General features: G+C 36.0%; 1 protein-coding gene across 1 annotated transcript in view; it reads right to left on the bottom strand.

Annotated features, from left to right (window-relative positions):
* MMUT (methylmalonyl-CoA mutase) overlaps window positions 1-15,303 on the bottom strand; it is a 38,229-nt gene extending 22,926 nt beyond the window's left edge. Inside the window, exons 1-6 of the mRNA XM_003404444.4 lie at window positions 15,103-15,303; window positions 11,261-11,685; window positions 9,519-9,886; window positions 6,222-6,379; window positions 5,417-5,588; window positions 2,086-2,334 (exon numbers count right to left, since the gene is read on the bottom strand). Of these exons, the coding sequence (XP_003404492.2) occupies window positions 2,086-2,334; window positions 5,417-5,588; window positions 6,222-6,379; window positions 9,519-9,886; window positions 11,261-11,645 (1,332 nt within the window). The 5' untranslated portion in view covers window positions 11,646-11,685; window positions 15,103-15,303. The remainder of the gene's footprint in view (window positions 1-2,085; window positions 2,335-5,416; window positions 5,589-6,221; window positions 6,380-9,518; window positions 9,887-11,260; window positions 11,686-15,102) is intronic.
* Window positions 15,304-15,307: the final 4 nt, after the last annotated feature.

Raw genomic sequence — 15,307 nt, forward strand, 5'->3', positions numbered from 1 at the left:
TTTAAGTAGAAAAGCAATGATGTAACTCCATCTTTAATGAAACTAGGAAATATTTAAACCTTCAATAAGTCTCAAATATAAAGAAAGAAAATGGATGGTGGAATGGTATATGAAAGGAATAGAAGGTAGGAGAAAAGAACTAGGTCAAACTTGAGTGTCTGCAAAAACAGTGTGGGAAGAGAAGTACTATAAAGAAGGAGGATGCTTTTTCCTGAATAATTCAAAAAAGAAGTCTCTGTATCAGATTCTGGAACTCTGGTGGCACAGTGGTTAAGAGCTCAAAAGGTCAGCAGTTCGAATTCACCTGCCACTCCTTGGAAACCCTATGGGGCAGTTCTACTCTATCCTATAGGGTCACTATGAGTCGGAATCAACTTGATGGCAACAGGTTTGGTTTGTGGGTATCAGATTCTACAGAAGTCAAGGGTAAGATGGAAAGCTAAAAAGAAGGGAATGTTTTAATAGTTTGTATCTTCTTCTCTCCTACTCTGGCAGGAGAATCAAAGTTTACTGTCTGCAGAAAAGGAACTATAGAGGCAAAAGACTCCAACACCAAGTATAGAGAAGGGCAAGAGTAAGAAGCCTTACTTTTAATGAAACAAAAGGCTATATTCTGAACAATTAAGAACAGAAAGCACACGGAGACTATGTAGGATGCAGAAGAAAAATCCAAAAATTATATATAATATCCTCATAAAAATAAGATTCTGTGTTGATGAAACAAAAAAAAGTATGACATACAATGCAAGAGGAACAAGTAGAAAACAATAATGACCTTTTGGAAATTAAAAATATAATATGTAAATTTTAAAGTATTTAAGTAAAAAGATTAAGTTGAGGAAGGTACAACAAAACACAATGGAAAGTCAAAGAGCATCACAGAAAAGAACATGAGAAGAGAATTCAAGGAGGTTTCATAACTAGGTGTCCTAGAAAGGGAAACTATAGAAAAATGGCAGAGAGGAAATTATCAAAAAAATAATAAAAGAAAATTTTCTAGAGTTACGAGACCATGAATCTCCACATGAAAAAGGTCCATCAAAGGTCCAATCCAACACAATGCAGGAAATAATAAACACACCAAGGGGCATCAGCACAAAAAATAAAAAAGAGATCTTGAAGCTTTTAAAGAGAAAGATCTTCAATGAGAATGGCATCACATTTCTAAACAGCAATAGTGGAAGCTGGAATAAAATGGATCAATGTTTGCTAACTTCTGAGTGGAAAAAATTTCAAACCTAGTTAGAATAGTAATCAAGTATGAGAGAAGAATAAAGGCATTTTCAAATATGAAAAGTACCAAATAATTCATTTCCCACGTATCATTTTTCAGCTGGTTCCTATGAGATGTGCTTCAAAACAACAAAGGATAAAACAACCAAGAATTCAGTGTGGGGAGGTGAAAAGAATTCTCAGGATGAAGGCAAAGAGAAGTCAAATGACAACAACAGTCAGTGGCCTAGAAAGAAACCAGTCTTAATATTACTAGAGGGCTTTAGGATTATACTGAGATATAATTATATTGCAGTATTAAAAAAACCGAACCCATTACCATCGAGTCGATTCTGACTCATAGCAACCCTAAAGGACAGAGTAGAACCGCCCCATAGGGTTTCCAAGGAGCAGCTGGTAGATTAGAACTGCTGATAGCTCTCAACCACTGCACCACCAGTGCTCCATACTCCAGTATAGGAGGAGGGAAAGAAGAGGTGTGAATTGTCTGAAATACTAAACTACCATACTAACAAAAGTGATAATGTCTAAAATTGATGGAATTACAAGAAATAGTGTGATATTAAAATATACAGATAAAATAAGAGGAAACAAAAAAGGAATATGTAGCTGACTCTTGGAAGCAGAATAAAAGCAAGTAGGGGACAAATGCCTACGGTTTTTTATTATAAGCCTTTTAATAATAGTGGGCTTTTTAAACTCTTTGAATAAAATACTTTAATACAAATACAAATGTACTATTAGGTATCAGTGTAGAATACAACAAAATGAAATCTAGAATCCCCCTTTTCTCTCAAACATTTTATAGTTCTATAAATCTTGAAAGCAAAGTTCCAAGCAGGAGAAACTGACCTTCAAGGCAGCATTATAAACATCGTTCGTGAGACATTCCATCATATATGAACCTCCCCAAGGATCAGCCACTTTGGGAATCCCAGATTCATCTTGAATGATGATTTGGGTGTTCCTGGCGATTCGAGCACTTTTCACAGTTGGCAAGCCCAAGGCTTCATCAAAAGAATTTGTGTGCAAAGACTGAGTTCCTCCAAACACTGCTGCCATTGCTTCTATTGTAGTTCGAATGATATTATTGTAAGGATCCTAAAACATCAGTAAATCATTAAAAACAAAACGAGGAAACAGTCCATATGTATTTCAATTTAAAAGTCAGTATGATTAAGCAGTGATTGCTGCGTACTTTCTATGTCAATGTCCACATTAGGCTCATCAAATAAATACAGACAAATCAGTGAAAGAGCCACGTTTAGAATCAAGAGCCAAAGTATCTAGTCTGTGCTTAGACACTAAAACATTGTTTCTTATAGTGCACTAATATCTCAAATATTGGTTCTACTTACTTTTCTACTCCCTAAATACTGTTCTATAAGTATATTATAAATGTATACTTTGTCTACTTAGATTGAGATCCTTCATCTCGAAATTAATCATCTCCTAATTATTTTGTATACCTTAAGGTATCTACCACATGGATGTACACAAAACAGGTACTCAATAAATGATTAGTAAAAGAGATGAACAATGGTCTGTGAGACGGGAAATCTCCAGTTCAATTTGTTCCCAACTATGATTTTGGCAAGTCATTTGACTTCTGTGAATTTCTGTTTCCTTAGTTGTAAAAGTAAGAAGGTAAGACAAAAACAATTGCTAGAGCTTCTTCCAACCCTGAAAATCTGTAGTTCTCCATTATAAGGACCTGACGTTGTATTTCATATTGGGTATATCATTTATTATTCACTTTTAAATGTATAAAAGCAATGTTACTTTAGTTATGTTTTTTAAATGTGTCAAAATAATATGTAAAGAGAACACATGTAGAAGTCATCACCAAACAATATTTTTAATGGAATAAAATTAAATTACCCAAGTGACAATAATTTTTAAATGGTCTGTTTAAACACTTATTTAAACACATAACTACATTATATATATGTATTTTTTTAAATATACAAATAAAACACATAATTATATATACATGTATGTATATTATATTTCCAAATTTTAATTTGGGAGTTTTATGTTAATAATTCTAACTTCAAAATATTTAGGATGGCATTAAATTATGATCTGTACTTCTTCCTCATTACCACATATTTTTTATGTCTTTAAAATAAAAAACTTAGATTTAAATGATTTTATACTGTTAACCACCAGAGGGAGCCTACTTAATTTTGAACACAAGTGGATGCTTATAAAAAGCTGGCTTAAGTACATTCAGAGCAATGATCCTTAAGTTTATTTTACATCTTTAAAAATCAACTTGTTCCAGTACTTCCACTTATAATTGAAAAAGAAAACCCAATCTGAATTTACAAAAATGGTGTTCTTTGGCCAAGACGACATTTCAATTTGGTATAATTAAATCAATTTGTGCAATAAAAACTATAGCTAGGATAAATTTTCAAAATGTTTTTATTCTAAGTACTCAGTTTATCGTTTATTTATGATGCCATGCAGAATAACATCTGGGACACTAAAATACATATCAAACCAGTATGTTATAACCTAGAAAACATCCACATGACCTTCAGCAAGCAAATAATTATTCTAAGATTAGGTCTTGTTTAGATAATGAGGACATTAATTCACACACTGATTAAATATAAGTTAATCATCAAAATCCCATATGATGATAGTGAAAATACATGCAAACTACCCAAATGTTAGTAATTATTAATATAATTATATTAAGACACACCCTATCTCATGTATCACTTTAAATTTTACTACTTTTAACTAATTTGGAAACCCTGATGGTGTAGTGGCTAAGTGCTACAGCTGCTAACCCAAGGGTCGGCAGTTCAAATCCGCCAGGCACTCCTTGGAAACTCTATGGGGCAGTTCTTCTCTGTCCTATAGGCTCACTATAGTCGGAATTGACTCGACGGCACTGGGTTTGGTTTTTTTTTGGATATATATAATATTTATTTGCAAAAAAGATATTACACAATATTCATTTCTCTGTCTTCCTTCGTAACAGACCCTGATTTTGTTTGGAGTGGCAATATTTCCAGCCTTAAGTAAGGTACTCACTTTCCCAGTCCCCCTTGTAGCTAAGGTAGCCATGTAATGAAATAGGAGTTCTGAGAACCTTTTCACTTTTTCTGATAAGAAGCTGCAGCTGGTGCCACACCTTCCTGCTTTGAACCTGATGGCTGCAGCTGTGGCACTCATCTTGCAATCACTGAGAAAAGCAGAGCAGTGACATCAGCTGTGCTACTGCTCTGTCACTGAAGCAAAGCTGGGACCAAACTAGCTCCAAATTTCTATAAAGTAATTTGAAAGAAAACATAACAATCAGCTCTTATTTATTAAATCTACTTCGTCAAGATTTCCCTTACTTAAAGCCAAATAGATTCAGATACCATATAAGTATCACCTAAATAAAAATTCAATATTTAAAGTATCTACTACAGTAAAATATGGGGCAAAGTTGCTTCAGTGGCAGAATTCTCACCTTCCATGAGGGAGACCCAGGTTTGATTCTGGGCCAACACACCTCAAGCACAGCCACTACTTGTTTGTCAGTGGAGGCGTGCATGTTGCTATACTGCTGAGCAGGTTTCAGCAGAGTTCCCAGACTGAGATGGACTAGGAAGAAAGTCCTGGTGATCTATTTCTGAAATTCAGTCAATGAAAACCCTATGGTTCATGATGGTCCAATTCACTGTACTTGTGGTTGCCAGGAGTCAGGGGCCAACTCAATGGCAGCTAACAACAGCACAGTCAATGCTTAGTAAAAGTCAGCTAAAGAAAAATGACTAAATTGTTACATTTACTTGATGTAATATTTTATAATAAAATTTAAAATGATGAAAGCTATGTAGCAAAATAATTATTTTAAGTGAAAAAATACAAGATTCTGTCATGGTGTTTGCAACTATGAAAAATGATATTTACATTTAGAGAAAAAATTAGAAGAGACCATCAAAAAATAAAATGACTTATAGGACAGTAATTGGATTGTAGAAAAGGTTTTTGTTTTTAAATGTTAGTATCATTAAAATGTGTAAGTACAAAAATGTAAGTGTGCATTTCACTTAATGATACTTGTGATTTTCAAATATTAGCAGATAGGTTTTTAAAATCTATTTTTTCACCATGCCATGCTGCTTAGAAGAAAAATTATGGCTATTAAGTGCTATACTTTAAATCACATACACACCTGCTCAGTAAGTGACCATCCTGATGTCTGACAATGTGCTCTTAGAAGAAGAGATTTAGAGTTTTTAGGCTGAAACATTTGCTCTATTAAGTGAGCCCAGAGTCTTCTCCCAGCTCTCATCTTTGCTATTTCCATGTAAAAGTTCATTCCAATTCCCCAGAAGAAAGACAACCTGGAATAGTTATGCAAGTCCAGAATTTGATTGCACTTGATAATATAAAATGGGAAATGAAACTAGTTATATCACACACTAGATAGATAATCATTGTCCAGATTTCAAACAACTTAATCTGAATTAAAATCAATACCCATGTACTTGAGTAATTTCAAGCCTAATACATGAACGTACAGTTTTATGCATGCAGAAGAAATAGCTGTGATTATTTGCTTCAGGTTGAGAATTAGTCACTTTGCAACTGGTTTTCCTTAAGAAAGAAGTTTCTCTTCTGTCCATAAATAAAGAATAGCTCAATTATTTAAGGAATACTCAATATGTAAGGCAGGGGCCACCCAGGAAGGGACTAAAACCCACTAACTTACTTTGTTTGGATAGCAATAGATATATTTTAACAATACCTGCTTATTTAGTTTAAGTACATATTAATCCAATTTATTAATTTGGGATTATATATTAATCCAATCTGGCCCTACTACTCCCTTTTATCCTGTAGCTGGTTTAGACATTTAGATTATTTGCCTGCCTCTAGGCATTAAGTTTACTGTCATTTTTAATTAAATTACTAAAAAATGTTGATACTTATAATCCATGTAATGTTGATACAATATCTGGCTTAAATTTACTTACCTTGGTGCAAATTCATCAATCGTCAGGCCAGCTTGTAGTCCAGTTCTACAGTACTCCAAGCCATCTGCAACAGTATAGGCCAGTTCCAGAATGGCATCAGCCCCTGCTTCCTGCATATGGTAGCCACTAATTGAAATTGAATTAAATTTTGGCATGTGCTAAATAAAATAAAGAATATAACAATAAATGAAAATCTTAAAAAGTTCTATTAAACCCATTTTCTAAAATCAAATATTGTTTAAAAATAGTCAACTCAGATATACTAAGTACTTTGCAATGTTCATTAAAAATATTTAATGCTTATTTTGTTACATTTAATTCACTCTCCAATTTTAGTGGCTGATAAAGTGACCCACTCTCAGGACTGCACCTGTTGGGCTGTTCTAATGGAAAAGAATTTGCACTAACCATCCTTTAGGGCCAAAAGTTTAAACTCTGAAATTAGCTGGCTAAGGTTAAGAATGTAACCCTTGGAGAAGAAAGACCTGGCAATCTACTTCCAAAAAATCAGCCATTGAAATCCCTATGGAAAGATATAACTATTGGTCTCTACTCATTCAAAGCAAGAGAAAAAGAAGGAAAACAAAAACTCAAAGAAGAAACTGGTCTACAGGACTAACAGTCAACATGAACCACAGACTTGACTATCCTGAGACCAGAACTAGATGGTGCCCAGCTACCACTACCAACTGTTCTGATCAGGGCACAATAGATGGATACTGATAAATGGGAGAAAAATGTGAAACAGAACCTCAAATTCTTAAAAACAACAACAACAAACAGACTTACTGGACAGGTTGACACTAGTGGACACCAGGAGACTATTGCCCTGAGATACCCTTTAAACCTTGAACCAAAACTAGCCTCTGTTGTCACCTTTCAGCTAAATAACAGATTACCTCAGAAATAAAGGACACCATCCGTGAAATTAAAAAAAGAATGTAACCCTTGGCCTGAGAATCAAATGCCAACATCTTTAACTCCTAATCAATGACTCTGATCTCTATAGCATGGCCTTATAACTTTGGGTAAATCTGATGAAGATGTATATATTTAATTATCATTGACTAGTTATTAATTTTCTTACCTGACTGAAGGCAACATACATGAATAAGTACAAAATGGGAAAAAAAGGTTCAATTCTTAGTATTATATGTTAAAATAAAAAGGGGAAAAAAATACATGGTTTAAAAATCACAGAATTCAATTTTATTTACTCTAGTGTTTAATGTTAAGCATATCCCAGAGACGTTCCTTCTACCACAATCACTAAAACTACATTTCCACTATTTTCCTAAAATTTCACATTAGGTAAGCTACATATCTTACATATCCTGCAGACCAAAAACTATTATCCTTCCCAAGAGTCAGCCAAACATAATAAAAACTAAATCACATAAAACTCAGCACAACGGTTAACAGCATGGACTCTGGACTCAGAGTGCCTGGGCTCAAATTCTAGCTGTGTCACTTAACTAGTTATGTGTCTGCAGGCAACTTACTCAATCTTGCTATTCTTTCATTTCCTAAACCATAGAGATAATAATGGTACTTTCCTCAGGTAGTTGTTTTAGGATTAAATGAGGTGATTCATCTAAAGCACTTAATAGGCCTGTACATAGCAAGTACTCAAAAAACATTCATTGTAAGTATCTGGTATAGATTACCTATATTTTCAATTTAAAAATACTTTATTTACACCTATCAAAAAGCATTCAAAAAATGTTCTATTACAAAAGCAATAAGGGAACTGAATCACATGGAATTTAGAGACAACTGGAGTATGTTTTGAATTACAAAGAGGCAAAGAAACAAATAGGTGTTTCTTTACATGAAGTAGCAGAATTTAAGAACAACACAAAAGTTTACAGTTTATAAAGTACTTCTGTAGAGCATTATTTAATCAGTATCTGAAATTGGCATATTTATCACTTATATGAAAAAAGCAATTTTGAACCTGCGGATGACATTAGGATCTTTCAAAAGGTGAAATACCCAAGTCCACAAAGGCCCAGACTGCTGTGCTCTACCCTAGCAACCATTCTCCACCCCACTCCTGTAAAACCATAAAATCTGAGAGCCAGTGTGCAATGGGACCACAATTCCAATCTTTTCTTACTATGTGTTCATTGATATATAAGTGGACATTTTGTGTGTTTCTTCCAGAAGTTCACCTTAAATCAGAGGAGCTGGGTCCCTCGAACACAAACACATACACCCACACACACACCTATCTCCTTCCTTAATCTTGAGATGACACAGTAACAATGGTAAAGAAGCAAGATAAAAGGAGCCTGGTTTCCCAATGACTGTGGAGATGCCAAACAAGCAAACTCTTGCCAGCCTACTTCCTGACTTTTTATATGAAAGAGAAAGCAGTTTAAGCTCCTGCTATTTGTTTTGTTTTGTTTTGTTTTTGCCATATCCTGCTAAATGCAATCCTCCTGTATACATGTTCTTGAAATATAAAAAGGTGGCAGAAATATGTACTGCCTCTGAGAGATTATAATGCTTTGGAGAAATGGACTACATCTATGAAAAGAAATAAAATTACAAAGTACAAAGGCTAAATATCAAATGATGAGTGTAGGCAATACTTGAGGGAATTCTGAGATAATAACAATCACAAGAGGTGAGATCAAAAAAAAAAAAAAGGTCTGATGGAGGAGGAGTCATTTGCCCTGTATCACGAAATAATGGTTGAATTTTAAGAAAGCAAGGATAAGGAGCACACTGTCAGCAAGAAGTGTGACTGATGGCAGAATATATACATTGCTCAGAGGAAAAGAAGATTTATGCTTCCCGATGGAGGAACTGTTAGCACTATAGGAGCACTCTTAGCTTCTTTTCCAAACACTCTGACTGGGGAAGATGAATCTAATTCAGGGTGAGATATTAGGGATCCCATATGGTTGTATACATAAGTGATATCCTCCAATCCAGCTTTCAGCAGAAATTAGGCTGATATTTTGACCTCCATCTATCTGAAACCAGTGTCTACTTCACAGCTGAATCTGAATTCTAGACAGAAACAAAAGTATAAATTACAAGCCCTCCCCCAGAGAATACACACCTTAATAACAGAAATACAGTCAACGTCTATCGCACAGATTTCTATGGGTAATGACAGGCCATAAAATTAGTATGTTAAAAACAAAAATCTAACACGCGCACAAAAAGCCTATTTATACTACAGCTATTACTCAGGCTCAGTTACCAACTTCAAGTTAGTTTATGACATTTTATAAAACTCACTACATCCAAAATAGCAGAACCTATAATAACTACAAAGGATACCTTTGCTGTGTATTGAAAGATGTCAGCAATAATTTTCATAGATGGTTCTGGAGGAAAAATATAAGTATTTCTGACCATGAACTCCTTAAGTATATCATTTTGAATTGTACCAGTAAGTTTGTCTTTAGGTACACCTTGCTCTTCTCCAGTTACTATAAAATTTGCAAGAACTGGAATAACTGCTCCATTCATAGTCATGGAAACTGACATTTTTTCTAAAGGAATTCCATCAAAAAGAATTTTGGTATCTTCCACAGTGTCAATAGCAACTCCAGCCATTCCAACATCACCACGGACTCGGGGGTTGTCTGAATCATAGCCTCGATGGGTTGCCAGATCAAAGGCAACTGATAATCCCTGTTGGCCAGCTAAACACATAAAGAAAAATAAGATTAAAGACTCTGACATCAAAGTAAATTGATTTAACACTGCTAAAAAAGTATTAATTTATCCTATCATAGTATACTTTTATAACAAACATTGTTTTCATGCTCATGCATGTCAAAACAAATTTAAATAAAGATGACTCACTAAGACAGTGAGCCATTTCAATGTGCTTAAACGCACAAATTGAGTTCCAGACAATACTGTAAGAATGGGAGGAGTAAGACACCTGATTTATGTCATGTCTATCTAAGAACACAGTTTACCTTAACAGTTTTTAATAGAAATATTTCTAAAATTCATGAAAAGCACTGGCTGTTTATATATAAATAAACCAAACCCATTGCCATTGAGTCAATTTTGACTCTTAGCAACTCTACAAAACAGAGTAGAACTGCCCCACAGGGTTTCCAAGTAGCACTGGAAGATTCGAACTGCCAACCTTCTGGATAGCAGCTGAACTCTTAACCATTACGCCACCAGAGTTTCGATTTAGATATACAGTAAACATAATTTAACATTTGTATAGGGTTGCTATGAGTCAGAATCGACTCAACAACACTGTGTTTTTTTGTTATATATACTTATTTATTTTTGTTCTTCTATCTAATGATCGTAACAGATTTTTTCTCTGTTCAAATATTCTGGGAAACATAATTATGAAAGCCATACAAAATTTTTAAATTAAATATAAAACCCACCGCAATCCAGTCAATTCCAACTCACAGCAACACTATAGGACATAGTAGAACTGCCCCACAGGGCTTCCAAGGCTGTAATCTTTACAGAAGCAGACTGCCACATCTTTCTACTAACTAAAATATACTACAGTAAATATAAGAACATTAAATATGCTATGCAAAGTTATATATCCTCAAGTTTACCATTCAAACCCTATAATTTTATTTTTGATCATAAAAAATAGTAGTTAACATAATTTTGAGAGAATGAGTGCCAGATGGCACTGAATATATTTGTACTACACTATTATTACTTCCTTTGTGCAGCATTTAAACCATTTTCCCTACATTTCCTACTCTGACAATTTTAATTAAAAGTTTTTCAAAGGCAAAGCCAATTTATCTGTTTCTTCATATAACTTCACACCTGATTTCTTTTATACAATGTGCATGTAACTGTTGTTTAGTTTCAAGAACACTTAGGGATTTATTTGGGCTCACCTATCTTTTTGAACACAGAAGTTGAAAAACATACTTTTTTTCAGAGTATAAGTTTAACTACAGAATTATAAAACAAATATCAACTTCACAGAGATTAACTAATCTCCCCTCAAAATAAGCCAGGAGTAGAAGGGATGTTTCTTATTATAAATATTATGTCTCAAATCAAAATCTCACCCTTAATATTATCCTTATAGAACTTATTGCTTTCTTCCACAGTACTAAAGCCAGCATACTGGCGGATGGTCCAGGGCCTAAAGGTATACATGGTCGGATATGGTCCACGTGTGAATGGCTTCACTCCTGGAAGTTCCTCAGGAAAGTCCTTAGTATCCCTACTGGAATACAAGGGCTTGATGGATATCCCTTCTGGGGTGCGCCATATTAGGTCTTCTGGGTTTTTGCCTTTTAGCTGCTTTTTGGCCAGGGCAGCCCATTCTGGGTGAAGGGGTTGTTGCTGGTGTAGAAGTCGTTGCCATAGGATTTTGGGGCCTGGTGATTCTTTCAGCTGCTTTGGGTGATAGGGCGAAAGTAAAAAAAGCCGACTCTTAGCCCTCAACATGATACAGCAGGGAAAATGCCCAACAGGAACAAGAACTGATCTAGAAAAATAAACACAGTGATTTAGAAGAAGGAAGAAAAATGTGTGCTACTGGTTGGAAGGGAAAAGAGAAGGAAGAGGGTTTATTAGTCTGATTTCATCCCTTCTTTTCTGCCTCCTGCACCTGATATTTTATAACTCTGGCCCTTCCTGTTATCATTGTTCCAGTTTCAGTGTTGTTTATCAATAGCCTCTTAGCTGGTCTTAGCATGCTCTTAGCCTCCTCATACCCATTCTCTACAATGACATCAATGTAAATCTGATCATGTCACATGGTCCCTTTCTCAAAATTTTTCAAAGGCTTTGCAACATAAAGAGGATATAGTATAGCTTCATAATTATTACTTTTTTAGCCAAAAAGGTTTTTATTCAATACCTACTTTATGACAAGCACTGTACTGGGTGCTGGAGAGAAAGTGGTGATCAAGACAAATAGGCATTCAAGGCCTCCATGCCCCGGCCTCTGCTTATCTCTCAGACTCACCTCTACATTTGTCCACTACATTGTTTTCTGTACTAACAAGACTGAATTACCTGTAGTTCCCTACAAATGTAAGTTCTGTGAATTCGCTCTTGCTATTCTGTCTGTCTAAAATGTTATTCTGTCTGTCTAAAATGTTCTTTGGCTAATTCAGCTCAGGAATTGTCTCACATATGCAGGGCTATGTGCCAGGCACTGCTATAAGGACTACACAATTTTAATCCTCATCATACCACCTAGGGGTAAGTACTATTATTAACGCTTGCATTTTACAGATGAAGAAACTATATCAGAGAAGCCAGCATTTAAACCTAGGCAGCCTGATTCCAAAGTCCTTACGTTTAACTAATATGTTCACAGTCTCTCCTTGAATCCACCTGGGATAAAGGGCCTCTTCAGAACCTATAGCACTGTTTCCCTGTTTACACCTATCATTTCCTACTCTAAAATATATTAGAACCAACCATTTTTGTATTTTTATTATATATTTATGTTTTATATAAAATAAAAATTATAATTATTTATTATGCAAGACATAAACTGCTGGTGGGAGTAAACACCGTTTTAACCACTTTGGAAAAGAAACTAGCACTACCTGTGAAGAGTCGCAGAAATGTTTATGTTCTGTAACATCACTCCTGGGAAAGCTACTATAACAACACATAAGATAGATGTTCCTTATAGTTGTGTTATAGAGAAAAACTTAGAAGCACCATAAATATCTCAACAGAAGAATGAATAAGTGAATTACATCATATGCAAATGCTAGAATTTCATGTGTCTATTAAAATTTCACTAGAAAACAGGCAAAACTAATCATTTTTTTAATGTTTAGGAAGCAAAACGAATCTCTGATGTTTGAAGTTAGAGGAGTGGTCATTTAAGATGGATAGTGCTGGAAAAAAAAAATTTTTTTTTTTCTAGTGCTGGAGGGGGAAACCCTGGTTGCATAGTGGTTAAGCGCTACGGCTGCTAATCAAAAGGTCAGCAGTTTGAATCCGCCAGGCGCTCCTTGGAAACTCTATGGGGCAGTTCTACTCTGTCCTATAGGGTCGCTATGAGTCGGAATCGACTCAACGGCAGTGGGTTTGGTTTTCGGTTTTTAGTGCTGGAGGGAGTACGATGGGGCATCTGGAGTGATGGTCTCGATCTGAACACTGATTACATAGATGCATTAAATTTGTAGCAATTCATGAAACAGTGCACCTATGTGTACTTACCTGTGAGTATATTATTTATAAGTAAAAAGTTTTAAATGTTATGAATAATATCTTTTAAAAGGAGAAAGGTTCAAAAAGTGTTAAGTGAAAGGATCAGGATACAAAATAGTAAATGCAGGGTGTTCAACTAGGTAAAAAATGCATGACGTCTAAAAGCAAGTACAACAAAAACAACTCCCTTAATTTCTTAAATCTATTATAATTTTTATTCTATTTAATCCACAGAGTCCTTGTCATCCATCGTCTTGAAAGCCATACACTACATTTACTAGCTTAAAAGGTGCATGAGAAAAATAGTGGAAGTTACAATTGAATCATCAGCGTATTAATGATATAAAATGTAACTTTAAAACTGCCTGAGACTAGACTGTAGACAAGAAATATCACATCCATTTCACATAAAATACTCCTGAGGTTTTCCTAAACCTGAACAAGTGATAGGAAACAGTTCTGAGTAACAACAAGTTCCTGGAAATCATTACTTTTAGACAAGAGCACAGCTACTGCTGACAGCCACAGGACTCCTGACTTTTCTCAGAAGATCCAACAAGAAAGACTTCGAGCATTCAGAGAAGCACCATGCAAAGCAAATATGCTATTGATGGTTAGAACATGTTACATAAAGAACAGTAATGAAGCCCGCCAGCACGTCTCCAAAAACATCCCTAAAACACCTACAATTCTAAACCAAATTATCAGGCTTTAACTGTTTACATGTGGTTCCACAGAAAGACTTCAAGAAAGGCCAGTAACCTCCAATGCTCAATCAGTTTCAGTTAGGGATGGCAACATAGGACATGCAAATTAAATTTAATATTAGCATAAATAAGTCTTTAAACATAAGCATATTTTTTTATATATTGGGAAAAAATAATCAAGTAGTTTAAATCTTTATACAAACACACATACGTACAGAAAAGCTCTAGGGTTTCAAGCTTCCGAAAGAGCTGTCTCCTTCCGGCATAAAACTGAGAACAAGCCAGTGATTCACACTTTTATGTCAATTTAGATCTGCCTTTCCTATTCCACTTCTCTCCCTCACCCCCAACTACAGACAGAAAGTCACCTTCTGTCCGGTCACCTCTGTTACAACTATGGGTGCTTGGGCGGTCCAAATGGTTAAGGAGCTTGGCTGCTAAACAACAGACTGGAGGTTCAAATCCACCCAGAGGGGCCTCCAAAGAAAGACCTGCTGATCTACTTCCCAAAAATCACCCACTGAAAAGCCTATGTATGGCGCACAGTTCTACTCTGACCCACATGGAGCCACCATGAGTTGGAGCAGATTCTGGCAGATGGGTTGGCAACTGGTTTTGGATAACAGCTGCAGCGCCTAGAGGGCTGCCAATGAAGCCTGGGCACTCCTCTGGACTCATACAAGAAGTGAGCCCCTGCCAAGCGGAATGCTTCAGGGTGCTTGGACGGCCAGGGAAAACGACATCGCCCTTAAGATGGTAAAAGCACCGTCTTACCAGCTACCAGCTGCAGCTCTGAACTCCCAAAGACCTAGTGCAGGATGAGAGGTCAGTCGAAGAGAGAATCTAAACTTCAGAAGGTAGAGAAGAGCGGGATCCCGTTCCAGTAGGATGGTAAAGGAGGAGGTGGGAGTAGGGAGCAGGGAACGAGCAGAGAATTGGAGGGTAGGAAGAAGAGGGGAGCCAGGGAATGGAACGGTACGAAAGGCTGACGTGCCCCAAAAGGCACAGTCCTTACTCACTGGTCGGCCTGTCTCCAACATGTACCGAACCTACAACTTAGCGAGGGCGGCTGTATTTCGACCCCAAAAGCGCAAAAACCACATCGCTGGGCCTCTACTGCGCAAGCGCAAACACCAGCCAGGAGGCGTATGCCGACACCGCCCTCTTTCCAGCCAATCTAATCGCACTCCCGCCGGTGCGCTCCTAGGTACATTAAAGGGTTGT

The sequence above is a fragment of the Loxodonta africana genome, chromosome 1, assembly GCF_030014295.1.
Source record: "Loxodonta africana isolate mLoxAfr1 chromosome 1, mLoxAfr1.hap2, whole genome shotgun sequence".
NCBI classification, from domain to species: domain Eukaryota; kingdom Metazoa; phylum Chordata; class Mammalia; order Proboscidea; family Elephantidae; genus Loxodonta; species Loxodonta africana.